The sequence below is a fragment of the Dryas octopetala genome, chromosome 1, assembly GCF_963921425.1.
Source record: "Dryas octopetala chromosome 1, drDryOcto1.1, whole genome shotgun sequence".
Classification (NCBI taxonomy): Eukaryota; Viridiplantae; Streptophyta; class Magnoliopsida; order Rosales; family Rosaceae; genus Dryas; species Dryas octopetala.
Genome location: NC_141366.1, coordinates 26,157,557 through 26,174,320, shown reverse-complemented (window position 1 = coordinate 26,174,320; position 16,764 = coordinate 26,157,557). Strand labels below are relative to the sequence as shown.

General features: G+C 37.5%; 1 protein-coding gene and 1 pseudogene across 4 annotated transcripts; both read left to right on the top strand.

The window, feature by feature from the left end:
- The first annotated feature begins 2,433 nt into the window (after window positions 1-2,433).
- On the top strand, window positions 2,434-6,887 carry EMB2739 (embryo defective 2739). Of its 4 annotated transcripts, none has more exons than XM_086253153.1 (4): window positions 2,434-2,699; window positions 3,219-5,506; window positions 6,069-6,260; window positions 6,686-6,887. In XM_086253153.1, exon 2 carries the CDS (start codon window positions 3,363-3,365, stop codon window positions 4,734-4,736), a length of 1,374 nt encoding a protein of 457 aa, XP_086109279.1. In that variant the 5' UTR covers window positions 2,434-2,699; window positions 3,219-3,362; the 3' UTR covers window positions 4,737-5,506; window positions 6,069-6,260; window positions 6,686-6,887. The 4 variants fall into 4 exon arrangements, with proteins under 4 accessions (XP_086109279.1, XP_086109272.1, XP_086109287.1 ...); XM_086253146.1 differs by lacking the exon at window positions 6,686-6,887 and having other exon boundaries at window positions 3,219-4,816; window positions 5,329-5,506; window positions 6,069-6,512; XM_086253161.1 differs by lacking the exon at window positions 6,686-6,887 and having other exon boundaries at window positions 3,219-4,816; window positions 6,069-6,512.
- Window positions 6,888-12,158: 5,271 nt separating this feature from the next.
- On the top strand, window positions 12,159-16,717 carry LOC147299451 (cytochrome P450 CYP94D108 pseudogene; annotated as a pseudogene).
- Window positions 16,718-16,764: the final 47 nt, after the last annotated feature.

Genomic DNA, 16,764 nt, shown 5'->3' with positions numbered 1-16,764 from the left:
CTTGTTGTGCCAATGAGTTACTATCAGACTCAACCAAGTAAGGCAGATGTGGTGGGTAGAATATTGGAGGGTTTTGCCCATAATTGTAATTGTCACTTCCTACCCCCATAGAGCCAAAAGTGGTGGATAATGAATCATCTTCTTCTTGTGCCAAACTCTCATGACCTCTTTGTCTGCGACTATAGTCTTTTCCTATGGCACCAATTCCTGGTCCGGCACGCCTACTCCCATGATCCTCATCTTGTGTTGCATGTGTGTAGTGTGCTTCGACAGAAAATGGGCTCATATACTCTTGAGAATGTCCAGTGACATCTTCATTTCCACCACCACCACCACCACTACCTCTACCACCACCACTACCTCTACCTCCACTGTTGGTAGGAGTGCCCGATCTTGTGCTAGAGTTGCCTGATCGAGAAGGATTAGTGGGAACTGGCTCAGTACGATGTGTCGACCTTGGTTGCATAAGTTCATTCAAACTTGTAGTAGGGCTCCATATTAATTTCATTTCCATATTACTAATTTCATATTAATTATTAATTTATTATTAACTCCATATTAATTTCACTAATTTTAAATTACCAATTCGGCAAATCCCATACATGATACATAGATGTTATTAACAAATCATACAAATTCCATATTAATTATTAACAAATCATACCAATTCCAATTCCATATCATATCATATCATATCATATCACCACTTTCAACTTCCATATCAATATTTATATATCATACAAATTACACAAATCATACAAATCAAAATTAACCTAAAATTATACAATCAATTCCAAAATTATACGATTAAAGATTCAAAATTAACCCAAACTCATATAATTATACAAATCAAAATCAACCCAAAATTATACAATTAATTCCAAATCTATATAAATCAACCCAAGATCAATATAATTTATCTTATATAAATCAACCCAAGATCAATATAATTTACATATAATGATATAAACCTAAAATATGATATTGATCAATTGATGTTAGATAATATTTAAAAGTGGGTAAATCAGTAAATGATATACTTAGATATACTCGGATCAATTTAGATATATCATATACTCAGATATAATTTATATAAATCATATAATCAATTAATCATATAGATCAATTTACATTTTGACTGTCTAATGTCTATTACTCAAATAGACAAATACTCACTCTTGAAACTTCGCACAAAGCTGTCAGCCTGTCAAAGACTTGAGACTTAGCCACAAGCCCACTGCCCACAAACTGATTTCAGAAATTTCAGGGGGGCTAAGCTTCGACAAACGCCGGGGGCTTCGAGGACGGCGCTGCAAGCCGAGACGACGGAGGAGAGAGGCGAGAGAGAGACGACGGAGGAGAGAGACGTCCGAGAGCAGCGCTGCAAGCCGAGACGACGGAGGAGAGAGGCGAGAGAGAGACGACGGAGGAGAGAGCCGAGAAGACGGAGGATGCGGCAGATCGGGTTTGAGATCGCAGGTGTGCGCCGACTGTGCAGGTGAGTGAATTTGTGATTTGTGACTTTGTGAGAATGTGAGGCAGACAGGCAGTGAGGGATTTAGGGTTAGGCTGGGTATTTGAGCGAGGGTTAGACTGGGTATTTGAGATTTTGAGCTCGGGTTACTGTTACAGTGGTAGGCTGGGTATTTGAGCGAAATTTCGTCGAAATTTTGCTCAAATTAAAAAAAACTTGCTGTTGGGGCATTCGAAATTTCGAATTTCGGCGAAATATTCGAAATTTCGCCGAAATTTAGTCGAATCCGTGTTAAAATTTCGAGACCCCTAAAAAACGAAATTTTCGGCGAAATTTCTCCGAAAACTTCGAAATTTAAACCTTGGTTGGAAGTTTGATATCCGAATTATACTGTTTACTGTGTTAGTGTTTATCTTTACCGGTTTCTTTATTCAGCACATTGGATATAGTTTTCACCATAGTTGGAAGGCATAGGGGAATACTGTGCTGGATTTATTGTCAGATGAACTCAGGATATTAGGAAGATGGAGAACATAAGGAGCTGCTCCTTTGATTTTCCTTTTCCTTTTCTGATTTTTTAATCTTTTTTTTTATTGAATTTTCAGTTATATTACTTTAACAGACCAGATTTTTTTTAGTTCTTTTTTCTAGGTTGGATAATTTAGTTCTCAGACCCAAAAAGATTATTTAGTCCACATAGTTCAAATTTGCCCTTCACCTCAGCCCAAAAATAGGCCAATGCATACATGTCAGCATTTAATTTTGACCGGATGGAGGGTTAAAATTGACTTCATCTTGAAATGTTAGATTGATATTTTAAAGGACCGAGAGCAGAGTTGAAATTTGAGCTAAACTATTAGGGGGCCAAATATAATTTTATTCTTTAAAATTTTAATCTAAAAATATATATAACTTTTTCCCTCCCCTCCCACCTCTGTATCTTATACCAAATCTATTTTTCAGTTACAACTCTTCGCAAATCTTTTACTCCCTCTCTGTGCAGTCTCTCTGTGTTTCGTCTCTCTTTCACTCTCAACACCACCACCTCCTAGCATGGGTCCTGTTTGAGAGAATTCAAATCCTGAAAGGATTCTCCTCTGTCCTCACTATTGAGCTTCCCTTGTCTTCCCTCTCTTCTCTCCTGTATATAACCTTATTATTCTTCAAACATGACAAAAATCAAGGCCCTGCTTTATTCCGTGCAGCCAAATCGAGCTTCTCCCAGGTGTGAATTTTAGTTTTCTGCCACGATTACATGGCCTCTAGGCTCTAGGTCAGGATTTTTTTTTTCTTTAGATATTAGACGTTCTCTCTCTTTGTTTTTTTTTGTTTTTTGTTTTGTTTTGTTTTTTTTTTTTCTAAATCTTGCTAATGAAGGTTACTGTTGTTGCTGGCTTGATTTTTGAGTCTAAAATATTCAATTTATTTCGTAGAATTTTTATTTTACATATCCATTTTCTGGATTTAGGTTTACAGTTCATCAATTGGGCATTGTGATGATTGAGTTGGTTATTAGCTAATTTGGGCTCTTTTTTTTTTTTCCATCTTGAGAGGAGCCGTGGGTTTCTATTAGGTTTCTTTTGGCAAATAATAGGAACAAAAGTTTCCTGATTAATTTTTAAGGAGGTGAAAGATTTGAAAGAGAGAGAGGCCGGGGGGGGGGGGGGGGGGGGGGTTGTTAGCTTCAGATTTTTCTTATTAAAATTTTAAACTAAAACAAATTTGATGTGGTTTATTTGTGCAGGTGTTGTTATTTGTTATTTGTACCAAATCAACAAAGTTACATGGCATAAAGGCTAGACTGGACTTTCTCCAAATTCAGGCCCAAATCTTGAAATACACAGAAAACTGATTCAAATCGCTTGTTGCTGTACCCTATGAACCTTACATGGCTTTGAAACTGATTCAAATTGCTACCCATGAAGCTGAAAACCCAACAGAGCTCTCTCTGAGGCAAGCCTTTGAGCTTCTTGAACCAAAACTCAGACCGCCATTTGCATTAACAATCCCAAACCCACAAGAATACTTGCTGCTCAACAAAGCAATACTTTATGGGGTTTTATGCGAAACCCATGTTACCAAAACACATATTAAACACTTACATGCCATTGTCACTGATGGGTATGGCTTGTTTGTTAGTTTCCTTGTCAAGGTCGTGAATGAATTGTATGTAAAACTTGTTGAACCGGTGAAATGCCAATTGATTTGGGTCACTAAGGAGATGATTGATGTTCTAGCAGTAGGTGTTGATGGTTTATTGATTTGTTTGTTGAGGCAAATTGTTGGCGGAGATCTTAGTGATGGAAATTTGTGGTTGTGCTTTGAGATGGTGACAATTTTTTTGACCAAATGGGATTCTCTGTTAGAAGTAGAGCCGATGATTTTGATGAGTGGGTTGTATACATATCTTCGGTTGTTAGCGGATCACTATAGGTTGTTAAGTAATCCAAAATTGGAGGCATTAAAGCAATTGGAGATTGATTTTTGTATTAAAGTTTTAAAGGAGCAGTTTTCTTTGTGTGTGAAGATTGGGAGGGATCTTGTTCGGCTTCTACAAGATTTGGTTCATTTGCCCAAGTTTAGAGCTATATGGAAGGATTTGGTATTGAACCGGAGTGAGTTTTCACAGCTCTATAAAACAAGGACTTCAAGTCAGTATATGTTACTTCGGATTACTCCAGAAATGGATGCCCAATTGCGATTTTTACTCACTCATGTGAAGTTGGGGAGCCAGAAGCGTCACCAGGCATGGTTTTCCAAGAAGTTTCTATGCGAACCAAACAAAGAGTCTTTGATAATTGACATTGTTCGTTTTATATGTTGTGCACACCACCCACCAAATGAAATCATTCAGTCAGATGTCATTCCAAGATGGGCTGTTATAGGTTGGCTATTGAAATCTTGCACGAAGAAATATGTTGAAGCCAATGTGAAACTGGCTCTACTTTATGATTGGCTCTTCTTTGAGGAAGGAGTAGATAATATTATGAATATTGAGCCTGCAATGCTATTGATGGTATACTCTATACCCAGATACATTGATGTGACTCACACTCTTCTTGAATTTCTGTTCCTTCTTGTGGACAACTATGATGTGGAACATCATGATATCTTAGTTAAAAGTGTGTCGTCATCTTTTAGTGTACTTGTTAAGAAAGGAGTGATTCTCTCACTTGATGTCTTGACCACTTGTGATGCACTTTCTCCTATCTTGAAAGAGAGGCTTGGTAGGTTTTCGTTAGGTACGAAAGTGGAAATATAAGGGCTTAAAGAAAGACCAGGATGAATCAGGACCATGTATGTTACATGTATGTATCTGCATTCACATATGTGGTGATAAAGGTAACAAATAATTTTTTCTTGAATTTATACCTACTGCTATGATATACATAAGTGTAAGTACTCTTCTGTTAACTATTGTGTACGAAAATCTGCCTGAGTTAACCATTAGGTAAAATTAGTGTGCAAAGACTCACCTACATCTGAGTTTAAAGTGCACGGACTTACTACTAATTTGGTGTTATAGAGCTAAATTGTTTTTGGTAATACTAAATTATTTTAACTTTCATGATTTTGAATTATTACCCGTGTCCACATTACATTTCTATCCTGTAATGCCGAAGATCTTGTGATATTTAACTTTGTTACACTCTTTTCTAAAAAAAAAAAATAAAATTTACAAATCTTTTTCAAATTAATGAAAAGTAAGTTTTTACGTTTTGTAATTTGATATCTACGTTACATCCCTTCCATCCAATCATTTTATTCATTCTATCACTTGCTGATGAACCTACTGCTTTAATACTATTTCTCTCTGTGATTACTCTTATCTTTTGTGTTCTTGTATGGTCAAGTTGATGGCCAGCTTGGTAAAGGCCACAAGGCTGCTGCTTATTTTCATGACCTGTGGAATAGAGGCTTTAGCTGCTCAAACACTAATTGCTTCAACTGGTGACTAGGTTTTTGAAATTACTGTTCTGAATTCTGATTTTTGGTATTGGATTTTCAGCCTTAGTGCCTACTGGATTCCAGGTAGAATGTCCAACCAGTCTTACCAGGAAATTGTTGATATACATGTGTACGAAATAATTGTTTTATCAGTCATAAATATTGGACGAAAACTCCCACCAGAACTAAAACACTCTCATTTTACTGTTCAAATCATAGGCGGAGTGATGCAGGAGCCAAGTTGAAAGTATAATAAATATGCCCATCCAAAATACCAATCACCACATTATTAAGAGTCTTTGTACTTATAAATGAAATTTGCCCATGCATTTTAGGTCCATTATTTTGGAGTCTTATATTCATGTTTTAGTCTCTTAATGTCACATGATCTATGTATTTGCTGTCATAATTTATATCTTTTGGAATTTCTTAAGTGCATTAATGTGGGTTATTTTAGTGATTCATGCACCAATAGCCCCTAGAGAATTCTTATATTGAAGTACAACTCTTCAATCACTTTTCAATAATTAAAAACTACTTTTGGAGCTGTGGACATCTTGTCCTCTGTTATGTAAATTTTCACTTTTCTTAATGAAAAACTCTCTATTAGAAAACTATTATTAATATAGTCCATGTTTGAGTGCAGGTGAGAAGTATGGCTGTTTGATGATACAGCCAACATATTTGACATGTTATTTCTACGAGAGGACATTATTATAAGAAATGGCACATTTCCCTTTGAGGTTAATCATGGCATTACAATTGAAGCCACTGGAACATGGGGATTATCTTTCAAGAGCTAAGTGGGTTTCTGAATTGAATTCATCACCTACAGTAGGTATTAAATATTTTGACCTTTATTATGCACATACCTGGCTCTGTTTGTTTGGGAGGATGTGTGATGACATGACTTCTCCATTCACCTCTTCCTTTTGTTAAATCCTATTGGGTGTAACCTGTAGCAGTTTAAATAGAGGTGGATTCAAACAGGATTTCTATTTGAAGTTGTATATCTCGCGTCCGCTTGTTGTTTTTGTTTCATTTTATTTCTTGTCTCACTTTGTTCATTATTTAGCTACCCATTCCTACTCATGCTGTTCATTATTTCATGCTGACTCATTTCTGAAGTTCATTTCATAGCTAAATTCCCTTGGTAAAAAAAGAAAAAGAAAAAAAGAAATAAGTCTTGGCTAAATTCTCTAAGATGTCTATTGTGCATTCTCTATGATGACGATGGTCTTTTTTTTTTTTTTTTTTTTGGAGGGGATATGCGAGAGTTAAACTCTTACGTGGATGTAGGGATGAAACCTCGATGCCATGATGGTTCTTATCATTAATGTTTTTGTAATATTTTGTGAAATTTGTGTGCTTTTCACCAAGCAACTTTATAAAGCCACAACTGATCAACAGAATTGAAGTAATTGCTTAGGTTTATTCCCAGTTACAAAACTGCTAGTTAAGGTAATGAATTATATATATATATATATATATAATCACAGGTTTAGGGAACACATACATTTTTCATCTGATATTATTCGTTTCTTAAGTAATATAAATATGTATTATAAATATATATAATCACAAGTTACTGATATTATTTTCTTTTCTACTTTTTCATTTTATTTTCTTCTTTATCTTGCTCATTCTTATTTATTATATAGTGTAGTCTCATGATCGAAATTGTTTATTTTTAAATCATCCTTTAAAGGTTATTTTTGCAAAAAAATTAACTAAATCTTGAATCTAAGAGTTGCTAAAATTGTCAATTTAATTTATTTGATAACAATTAGATTATTAACTGATGTTTAATTTAGTTAATTTTTTTCCGAATAATTTTAAAAACAAACGATTTTGATCATGAGTTTATAGAGAAGAAAGAAAATAGAAAGGAAAATGTAGCTATCATTTCTTTTTTTTCTAGGGGTGGGCACGGTACGGTATGGTACGGTATGAGTCTCATACCGATACCATACCGAAATTTTTATTCGGTACGGTATGGGTACGGTATGGACATTTTTAAAACTTGTACCATACCATACCAGTGTTTTATGAATTCGGTATGGTTCGGTATGGTTTCGGTATATACCAACATTTTAAACTTCTTTTTTTTTGTCAAAACATAATATTTAACAACCAAAAAGAAATACTTTTTCCCAACCAAAAGATAAAACAAAACCCAACTTGTACGTTCCTTTTATTTCTGTTGTGAACTATGACCGATGGTATTGATCTTTAATTGACCATCAAACGACTAATTAAGCACATATATAATTCTAACCTAATTCATCATCAACCAGTGTAAACACAGAATTAGAAAAGAAAGCAACTTATCATAAATCACACACCATTCTATATATATATATATATATCAATGCCAAAGAAACTACAACAATGACAAAAGGAAGAGTAAAACAGTAAAACACAACAGCAACTCAGACCCAAGTATAGAAAGCATATGCTTTCTATTATAGTCTATAGACTTGCCCAAATAGCCACTAATATGGCAACACTTAATTAAAAAACTATTAAATAATTAAATTAAAAATATATCGGTACGGTACGGTATTTCACAGTATTGAAAGTTTCATACCTATACCATACTGATTTAGACTCGGTACGGTACGGTATCGGTACGGTATATAATCGGTATTACTTTTCGGTATAACATTGACACGGTACGGTATGGTACGGGTTCGGTTTCGGTATTTCGGTAATAAATGCCCACCCCTATTTTTTTCTATTGGTCTCTCAATTTCTCTCCAAATCAATATGTACGTGTGTTCTCTTCCTCTCCCCTGCAAAATTTTCATCTCACAACGTAAGGATTGTTTTTGTAGGAAGCGTTTTGGATCAGTAACTTGGAAGCACTTTTGTTAAAAGCACATAGATTTTTTTAAGGGCTGTTTGACATTGCTTTTAAAACAAAATGCTTTTAGATTAGTAAAAGTGCTTTTAGTAGAATTAATAAATAAAGATATTTATGAGTTTAAAAGTGTTTTTAAGTGGTTTTTTGAGAAGCATTTGTCATGAAGTCTTTTTTTTCATGAAACACTTACAATGTTTATGAAAGTTTATATGTGCTTTTAAGCAGAATTGCTTCCAATAAAAGCACTACCGAGCACAAGCGCTTTCTATGAAGTAATGCCTTATTAATGTATTTAGAAGTGTTTCCAAAGCTCTTTTAGAACCTAAAAAACATTTTATAATTTTTTTGTGAAACGCAAATAAAAACGCTTTTAACTATTGAAACATTTTCAAGCCTTTCAAAAGCATGGACAGATAGCCATAAGGCCCATAACTCTTTCCTTCATTCAAATTTTTTCGCTAATCTAACAATAGTTATTTCATGGTAGTGTGAACAATTGTGTATATATATATAGTTTTTCTTTAGGGTGGATGCATCCATATATATTTTTTTTAGCAAATTTCTAGCGCCGAGTGCTCGGCAACCCATTTTTTATAATAGCCGAGCATTGCAACAAGCACTCGGTAGCCCATTTTTTATAATAGCCGAGCACTGCAACAAGCGCTTGACAGACCATTTTTTATAACAGTTGAGAGCTGCAACAAGTGCTCGGCACTGCTTCGTCCATCGATTTTTTAGGGTACTTCTTCGAGGTTCACCACATATCCTCCTAGAGTGTGGAATGAGACTTGTGGAGGCTGTGCACCTTTCAAAATTAAAACCTAACATAAAGCAGACAAACAAGTGCCGAGAGCTCGGAAGAAGAAGAAAATGACACTGTAGAACGCTTGGCTCTGAAAATCCATGAAATGAAAAAATTGCAGATGTCCGCCCTAGTGAATATATATATATATATAGGGGGTAGATCAATCCCATTATAAAAATGACACAACTTTTGACACAAATTTAACACCCTTAGATTAAACCCACTTTGAACGGCTGAGATGGATGATGACTTACCTCTTTGATTTTAAAAATCAAAATAAATTTTCACTTCTCTCTTCCCCCCTCCCCCTCATTTTTTGGGAAGATAAATTTCGCCAAAACACTATTTCTCTTTCCTCATAACAATCTTCCACAAAACATTCTCTATCTCTTCTCATCTATCTTCTTCGATTAATTCAACCAGATTGAAAATGTTTCTCTCTCTAAAGCACTCTTCCATCTCCCTTCTTCTTCTTCAACTCAAACCATGTGCAAAAAACAAAGTGAGAATTCACAAACAATGGGCCAGAAATAAAATCCATATTTCAACTTCAAACCAATTCATTTTTTTAAATTTCATGTTAATGTTTACAGCTTTCTATGATTTTTTTTTTTTTCACAAGAGGAACTTAAACCCATTTCACCTATGTTCTCTACGCCCTTACGCCCTTACATGACCATCATCCATGGATCCGCAACATGATCTGGAAATGAATCCGTTCATTATTCTGATTATTGAAAGGTAGTGAAGATTTACACAACTCTAACACTTTCTCATACCCATATTTTGAGTTGGAGAAAGAGAGGAGAAACGGTATTGGAAGAGATGAAGAGGAGAGAGAAATAGTGTTTTGGGGAAGTGAAATTTATCTTCCCAAAAAATGAGGGGAAGAGAGGAGTAAAAATTTATTTTGTTTTTTAAAATCAAAGAAATAAGTCAGCGTCCATCTCAGTAGTTCAAGGTGATTTAATCTAAGGGTGTTAAATTTGTGTCAAAAGTTGTGTGATTTTTGTGATGCCAGGACTACTGCCTGAATTTTGAATCGATTTGTATGTTACCACATAAATTAAAAGTTGAAACAAGTTGTCCCCTGAATTAAATTTTGTTTGCAAGTTACCACCTCTATCTAAATCTTCATGTATTTTTTAGTTTTTTCATAGAGAAGAACTTGGGTGAGAAAGCTTTTGCCACCCCAGCATGCTCAATGGTAAGGCCCAACCAATTACAAGTGGCCACATGTACAACCATTTTTCTATTTTTACAAACTTTGAAAATTAATTAAAAATAGCTCCGGACTCAGAAAAATATATGAAAAATTCTTACGGACTCATCTTGTATAATACTAATTTACTATAGAGTCAAATTACCAATTTTTCTTCTGAGAGTTTCCAGAAAATTTGGGAAGTTCAAATGTATTTCTAAAAAATTAAAATAAATTTTCCCCCATAAAATAAATTCTATAAAAATTATAGAATTTCCATAAAATCTCAGAAGAATTCTAAAAAATATTTTGGAAACTACCAAAAACCTATTTTAGAGAATTCTTTCGAGACTTTTTGAAAATTCTAGAATTTTTCTAGAATTTATTTTCCTCTAAGACGAGAGGTCTTTTGGATAGCAAGTGCTCACTAGAAAGGTAGTGTTAGTTTTTAGAAGACCAATGGTGCAGACCGTGTATTTTTTGGAGTTCGGGAGATTATTCTATGAATTTTTAAAGAGTCTAGAGTATTTTAATTTTTTAGAAATAAATTTGGACTTTCTAAATTTTTTGGAAACTCTCAGAGGGCAAATTGGTAATTTGACTCTATAGTAAATTAGTATTAGTTAAGACGAGTTCGTAAGAATTTTCCGTGCATTTTTTTGAGTCTGAAACTATTTTTAATTAATTTTCAAAATTTGTAAAAATAGGAAAATAGAAATAGAAAAATAGTTATACATGTGGCCACTTGTATTGGTTGGGCCTTGCCATTCAACATGCTGAGGTGGCAAAAGCTTTCCCACCTAAGATCTTCTCTATGAAAAGACCAAAAAACCCATGAGAATTTGGATAGAGGTGGTAACTTGCAAACAAAATTTAATTCAGGAGGCAACTTGCTTCAATTTTTAATTTAGGTGGTAACATGCAAATCGAGTCAAAGTTTAGGTGGGTATCTTCCTAAAAAGCCCCATGATCTGCCCCCGTATATATATATATATATAATATACAATAATAATCACTTGCTCACAACGAAGCAGGGAATTCAATGATCGAGACTATCCATTTTTTAAGTCCTTCCTTAAGGGTCGTTTTTTTTTTTTTTTAAATCAGCCAAATCGATAATTGTTTGGTCCTCCAAACTTTACAGACAAATACAGTTTGTCAGATAAGGTTGAAATGATATTGACAGTAATACACTAGCTAAACAATTTTCGATTTGGCTGATTTTTTGCAAATGTAATATTTGAATGATGCTCTAAAATATGGACGGTTTCGATCATTGAAATTTGTTGCTGGGTGGTTAGGTGAGCGGGAAATTCCCCGCTCTATGATGAGCGAGTGATCATTTCTGATATAATATATATATTAAAAATGCTCTAGAGCTAACAAGTTAGTAAGATAATACGGTGCTAACCACCTTTTTGGGCCCACTACACAATGTAATCTCACAAACCGTTCATATTTTAGGTCTTCATTCAAAGATCAATCTTACAAAAAATCAATCAAATCAGAAATTATTTAGCTATTTGATTATCATTACAATCATTTCATGTTTTATTGAAAAATTTGTATTCGTCCATTTATATGAGCACAATTAGCTTACTAATAGTTGACTAAACGATTTTTGATTTTGTTGATTTTTTGTAAAGATGATTTTTGAATGAGAATCTAAAAAATACACGGTTTGAATCATAAAATTATATTGTGTAGTAAATTAAAAATGATTGTTAGTGTGGTATTACTTACTAACTAGTTTAGTTATCTTATATATATATATATTTATTGTCCGTCGCTCATCAGCCACTCGTGAGAAGCTAATGTTGGACCTGAACACCATCTTTCTTATCTTCATCTCCTTATTCCTTTCCATCTCACTTTTCATCTTTCTTTTCTCCTTTACTCGTCAACCACACCCAAAAACGCCATGTCCACAGTCACACGCCATAATCGGAAACCTCCCCGGCTTCCTCCGCAACCGCCACCGCCACCGCTTCCATGACTGGGTTTCCGACATGCTCTCCCAAACCCCATCTTCAACTCTTGAGGTCCATTCTTTCCTCAACCTCTCCCATGGCATCTGCACAGCCAACCCCTTAAACGTTGAGCACCTCCTGCTATCCAACTTCCCCAACTACGTCAAAGGCTCCCGCTTCCACGACGTTCTCTGCGAGCTCCTCGGCCACGCATCTTCAACGTCGACGGCCACCTTTGGACCGTCCAACGCAAGATTAAGAGTACAGAAGGAGGTTTTTAAGATGTAAGAATTATTTATATCAATGCAACAGTTTACATTCCGTAATGAAACAGTTGACATCTCATATAGCAATTACTACAGCAATCGAATGTCAATTGGAAATCAAATGCCAATTGGAAATCAAACTCCAGTTCAGATTACTTACTGTGCGGAAGTGTCTTGAATTAGTGTAACCACCTCGATGTTACGGCCTCGACGTGCAGTAATCAACCCAGCTGCTGTGGAAACGCAAATCACAACTTCTGTGCACGTTCTTGTGTCTCCAATGTAAGGGATTTGCTATGAAAGTCAGATCCCAAGATTTCCACGATCCCAAAGCTCCCAGACTCTTTTGGTGAATTGTCTAAGGTTTAGTTCCTGAAGAGTATATGCACGAGAGTTTTTATATAAGTCTACCATCAGACTTTCTCTTTTTCTTGTGGTTTCCTAGAGAGAGTTATCAGAAGTGTGGTGAGATTGGGTCTCTGTTTGAATTCAAATTCAAAGACCACAATCCTCATCTGTCATCCTTATCTCTTAACTGAGATAGGATAGTATCCACCCCAAGTGGGCGGATAATTATTGAAATTACATGTCAATAATTTCAAATAATTGTAACAAGAGACATAGTGATTAGCTTCATTCTTGCTGGTAGAGACAACACCTCTACAGCTCTTACTTGGTTCTTTTGGTTGATTGCTGGTCATCCTCATTGCGCCGAATCGATATTCGACGAGTTGTCGGCCGCAGTGGCGGCGGAGACGGCGGTGGTGGCGGAAATCCAGCCAAGAATTTTCAGCTATGATGAGCTGAAGAAGCTTCATTACCTACATGCAGCTCTATCAGAGTCTATGCGGTTGTTTCCACCTGTCCCTATCAACTCAAGATTAACGGTGGATGCTGATGTTTTGCCGGATGGAAGCCAAGTGGCGAAAGGGTGGTTTGCTAACTACTCTGCTTATGCAATGGGCAGGATGGAGAAGGTGTGGGGGGAAGATTGCAGAGAGTTTAAGCCTCAGAGGTGGTTGGATGCTGATGGAGTGTTTCAGCCGTCGGATCAATTTCGGTTCCCGGTGTTTCATTGTGGGCCCAGGATGTGTTTGGGGAAGGAGATGGCTTATGTGCAGATGAAGTCAGTTGTGGCAGCAGTGATGTATGAGTTTGAGGTTGTGGCTGTTGATGGTGGTGCCTCTGCAGAGAGGATGATGAACCCCCCTTGTAACCCCCCGATCCTCGGGCCCATGAAAATACAGAACATCAAACTGTTAAATCTGTTTTCTCTCACTTTTGAGCCATGCACAACAACATAAGTAAATATAATTCTGTCATAAACATTTTAAACAAACCACTGAGTAAAAGCAATTAAATAAATTTTTCTGGGTCCCACTGCCTCGTCTTCTCCCCACTGCTTCCTCAGCCTGCTTATCCTGCATAACAAAAATCCTACACCCATCCAAGCATCAAGAAAATCAAAATATCTCAATTTCACATCAAATTTCATCAATAATAACAATTATACTCTGACAAATCAATTGCATAATTATCAACCATTAACCTCAACCTCAATCATTCACATCCTGATTAATATCCTCAATGCATAGACACCATCATTTCCGTCCTCACGATTCAAGCCTAGATTTTACTAAGTCCTAGCAAACAAATGCAATACAAGCAACCCAACAACCATCTATCTAATTTCACACACTTCGTTTCTTGGAAATTCTCCAGCTTTATAACTACTTTCGAAAATCTCCTTTCAAACCATTTTTAAATTTCCTCAGCCATAAGTCAAACTCTGAACTGAATTTATCCTTGGAAGCTAATATCTCGAAACACTTATTCTTAAAACTCACATCATTCTCGTACCTGTACTGTAGACAATGTCCTGGCCACAATCCCGCGCACGGGCAGGCTCGAATCCTGGCCACAATCTCATACGGAGGGTCGCTCCGCACGAGCAGGCTCAAATCCTAGCCACAATCCCGTATGGAGGGGTCACTCCGTACGAGCAGGCTCGTATCCTAGCCACAATCTCGTACGGAGGGGTCTCTCCGTACGAGCAGGCTCAAATCCTAGCCACAATCCCGTATGGAGGGGTCTCTCCATACGAGCAGGCTCAAATCCTAGCCACAATCCCGTATGGAGGGGTCTCTCCATACGAGCAGGCTCAAATCCTAGCCACAATCCCGTATGGAGGGGTCTCTCCATACGAGCAGGCTCAAATCCTAGCCACAATCTCGTATGGAGGGGTCTCTTTATACGAGCAGGCTCAAATCCTAGCCACAATCTCGTACGGATGACCCTTCCGCACGAGCAGGCTCGCCCAATCAGTACTCACATTTTTAACTCACAACATTTCACCCACAGTTACTCCGAACTAAGCCGCATCCCTCCGAAATTGATCCCCGCTCATAAACCATCACTTGTCTGTCACTCGAAACATACTAACATTTCCTCAATAATTAATTTGATCCTTTTGTATATAATAACTGCCTAATCATCAATCATTAATCTTGACTATAAACAATCTTCTTTAATTTGGTGACTCTCCTCTAAGAAACTCTATAATTCCCAAATAATTCCTTCACCTCAAATCCTCGTCAATTCATTCTCCCAATTCAAATCCTACACCTAATCTTCTCTAGTGTAAAGCAGCAAATCTATAAAACAGACAATTAAACCACGTAAAAGACCAAAATACCCTTCACGGTGCCATTGCTCGGATACCAAATCCGGCAGCATAACGGCATCGGGAATGATATTTCCCGAGCCCCTGTACCTGTTAAGACCAGACAGCCAACTTAAATATAAACATAATTCACAATTAGTCGTTTAATCGTCCAAAACGGGCGGCCGCCACCATACACGGTGGCTGTCCGGCTTATACAACACAGAAATTTCACAGAACTCACCAAACAACCTCTAAGGATCTCCTAGAAGTTCAATGTGGGCAAAAAGAGACAAATGGCCGCTGACCCGCCGCCACAAGTGGCGGAGACAGTGGTGGCTGCGGCGGCACAATCTAAGAAAATGATTTTTCAACTAAAAATCAACCCAAATTCAACCTAGGACCTTCAATTGGATGAAAAACAACTCAGAAATCATTCAAGTAGGTTCAATTCAAGGCAAACCCGAAATGGGTACAAGCCCTAAAATTTCAATTTTTTTAAATTCTCAAAATTGACACGCAATAACAAGGGGGAAAGAAGGCCCATACCTCGAGGATCATTTTTGACAACTCGGCCGACGGCCAAATCTCACCGGAAATGGCCGAAATCGGCGGCGGAAGTCGCCGGCTTTTGCATCGTCGATTCGCCGCCGTGAGCGATCACCGGAGCAAGGGGGTGACGCTGCTGGACTCGCCGGAGCCTGGGGAAGAGAACCCAAGTGGTCGTCGGCCTCGAACTCGCCGAAAAAAATTGAGTCGCCGTCGAGAGCTTCGTTTCAGAAACGGCGTCGCTGCGCCGCCGTTGCGGCTTGGTTGGCTGATCGGACCCCACTGGGAGGTCGGCGGCGTGGAGACGAGTCCAACGCCGGTCGGATCACTGAATTCTGGCGCCGGACGACCGAGGTTCGAGGAGAGAGGTCACGGGGAAGAGAGAGAGAGCCAGCCGAGAGAGAGAAAACCAGCGGGGAGAGAGGGATCGGGGGAGGAGAGAGAGAGAAGGGGGAGGCTGAGGTGGTGTCGTCGCCGTCTCCTGGCCGGACGGCGAGGGGAGCAGGCCGGAGATGAGAGGGTGCCAGGGGAGGGGCGTCGGGGAGAGAGAGGGAGAAGTTCGTGTGCGGGAGAGAGAGAGAGAGATATAAAGGAGAGAGAGAGTGTTCTAGAGAGAGAGAGAGAGAAATTTCTAGAAATCTGAATTTTTAAACTCCAAATTTGTCATTTTACGAAATTGCCCCTCGCTTTAAACACCCATAACTTTCAAACCGTAACTCCGATTGACGCGTGCCGCGTGTCTACGAATTCGTGAACTCGAGACCTATCTAACGGACCCAAAGTCAAAAATCAAAGGCCCATTTATTTTAAAGTCAACTTTGGGCCGGGTCGTTACACTCCTTACATCCTATCACTTCTGCTTAAGATGAGGGGTGGATTGCCTGTTAGGATACACAGAAGAAGAAGACACCCACAACCCTAACAATGCTTAGCTACTTTACTTTTATAAATACTAGTGTATATATGTCAACTTAGAAGTGATAAGTAATGACACTAATAGTCTTAGTTTCTGAATATATTATT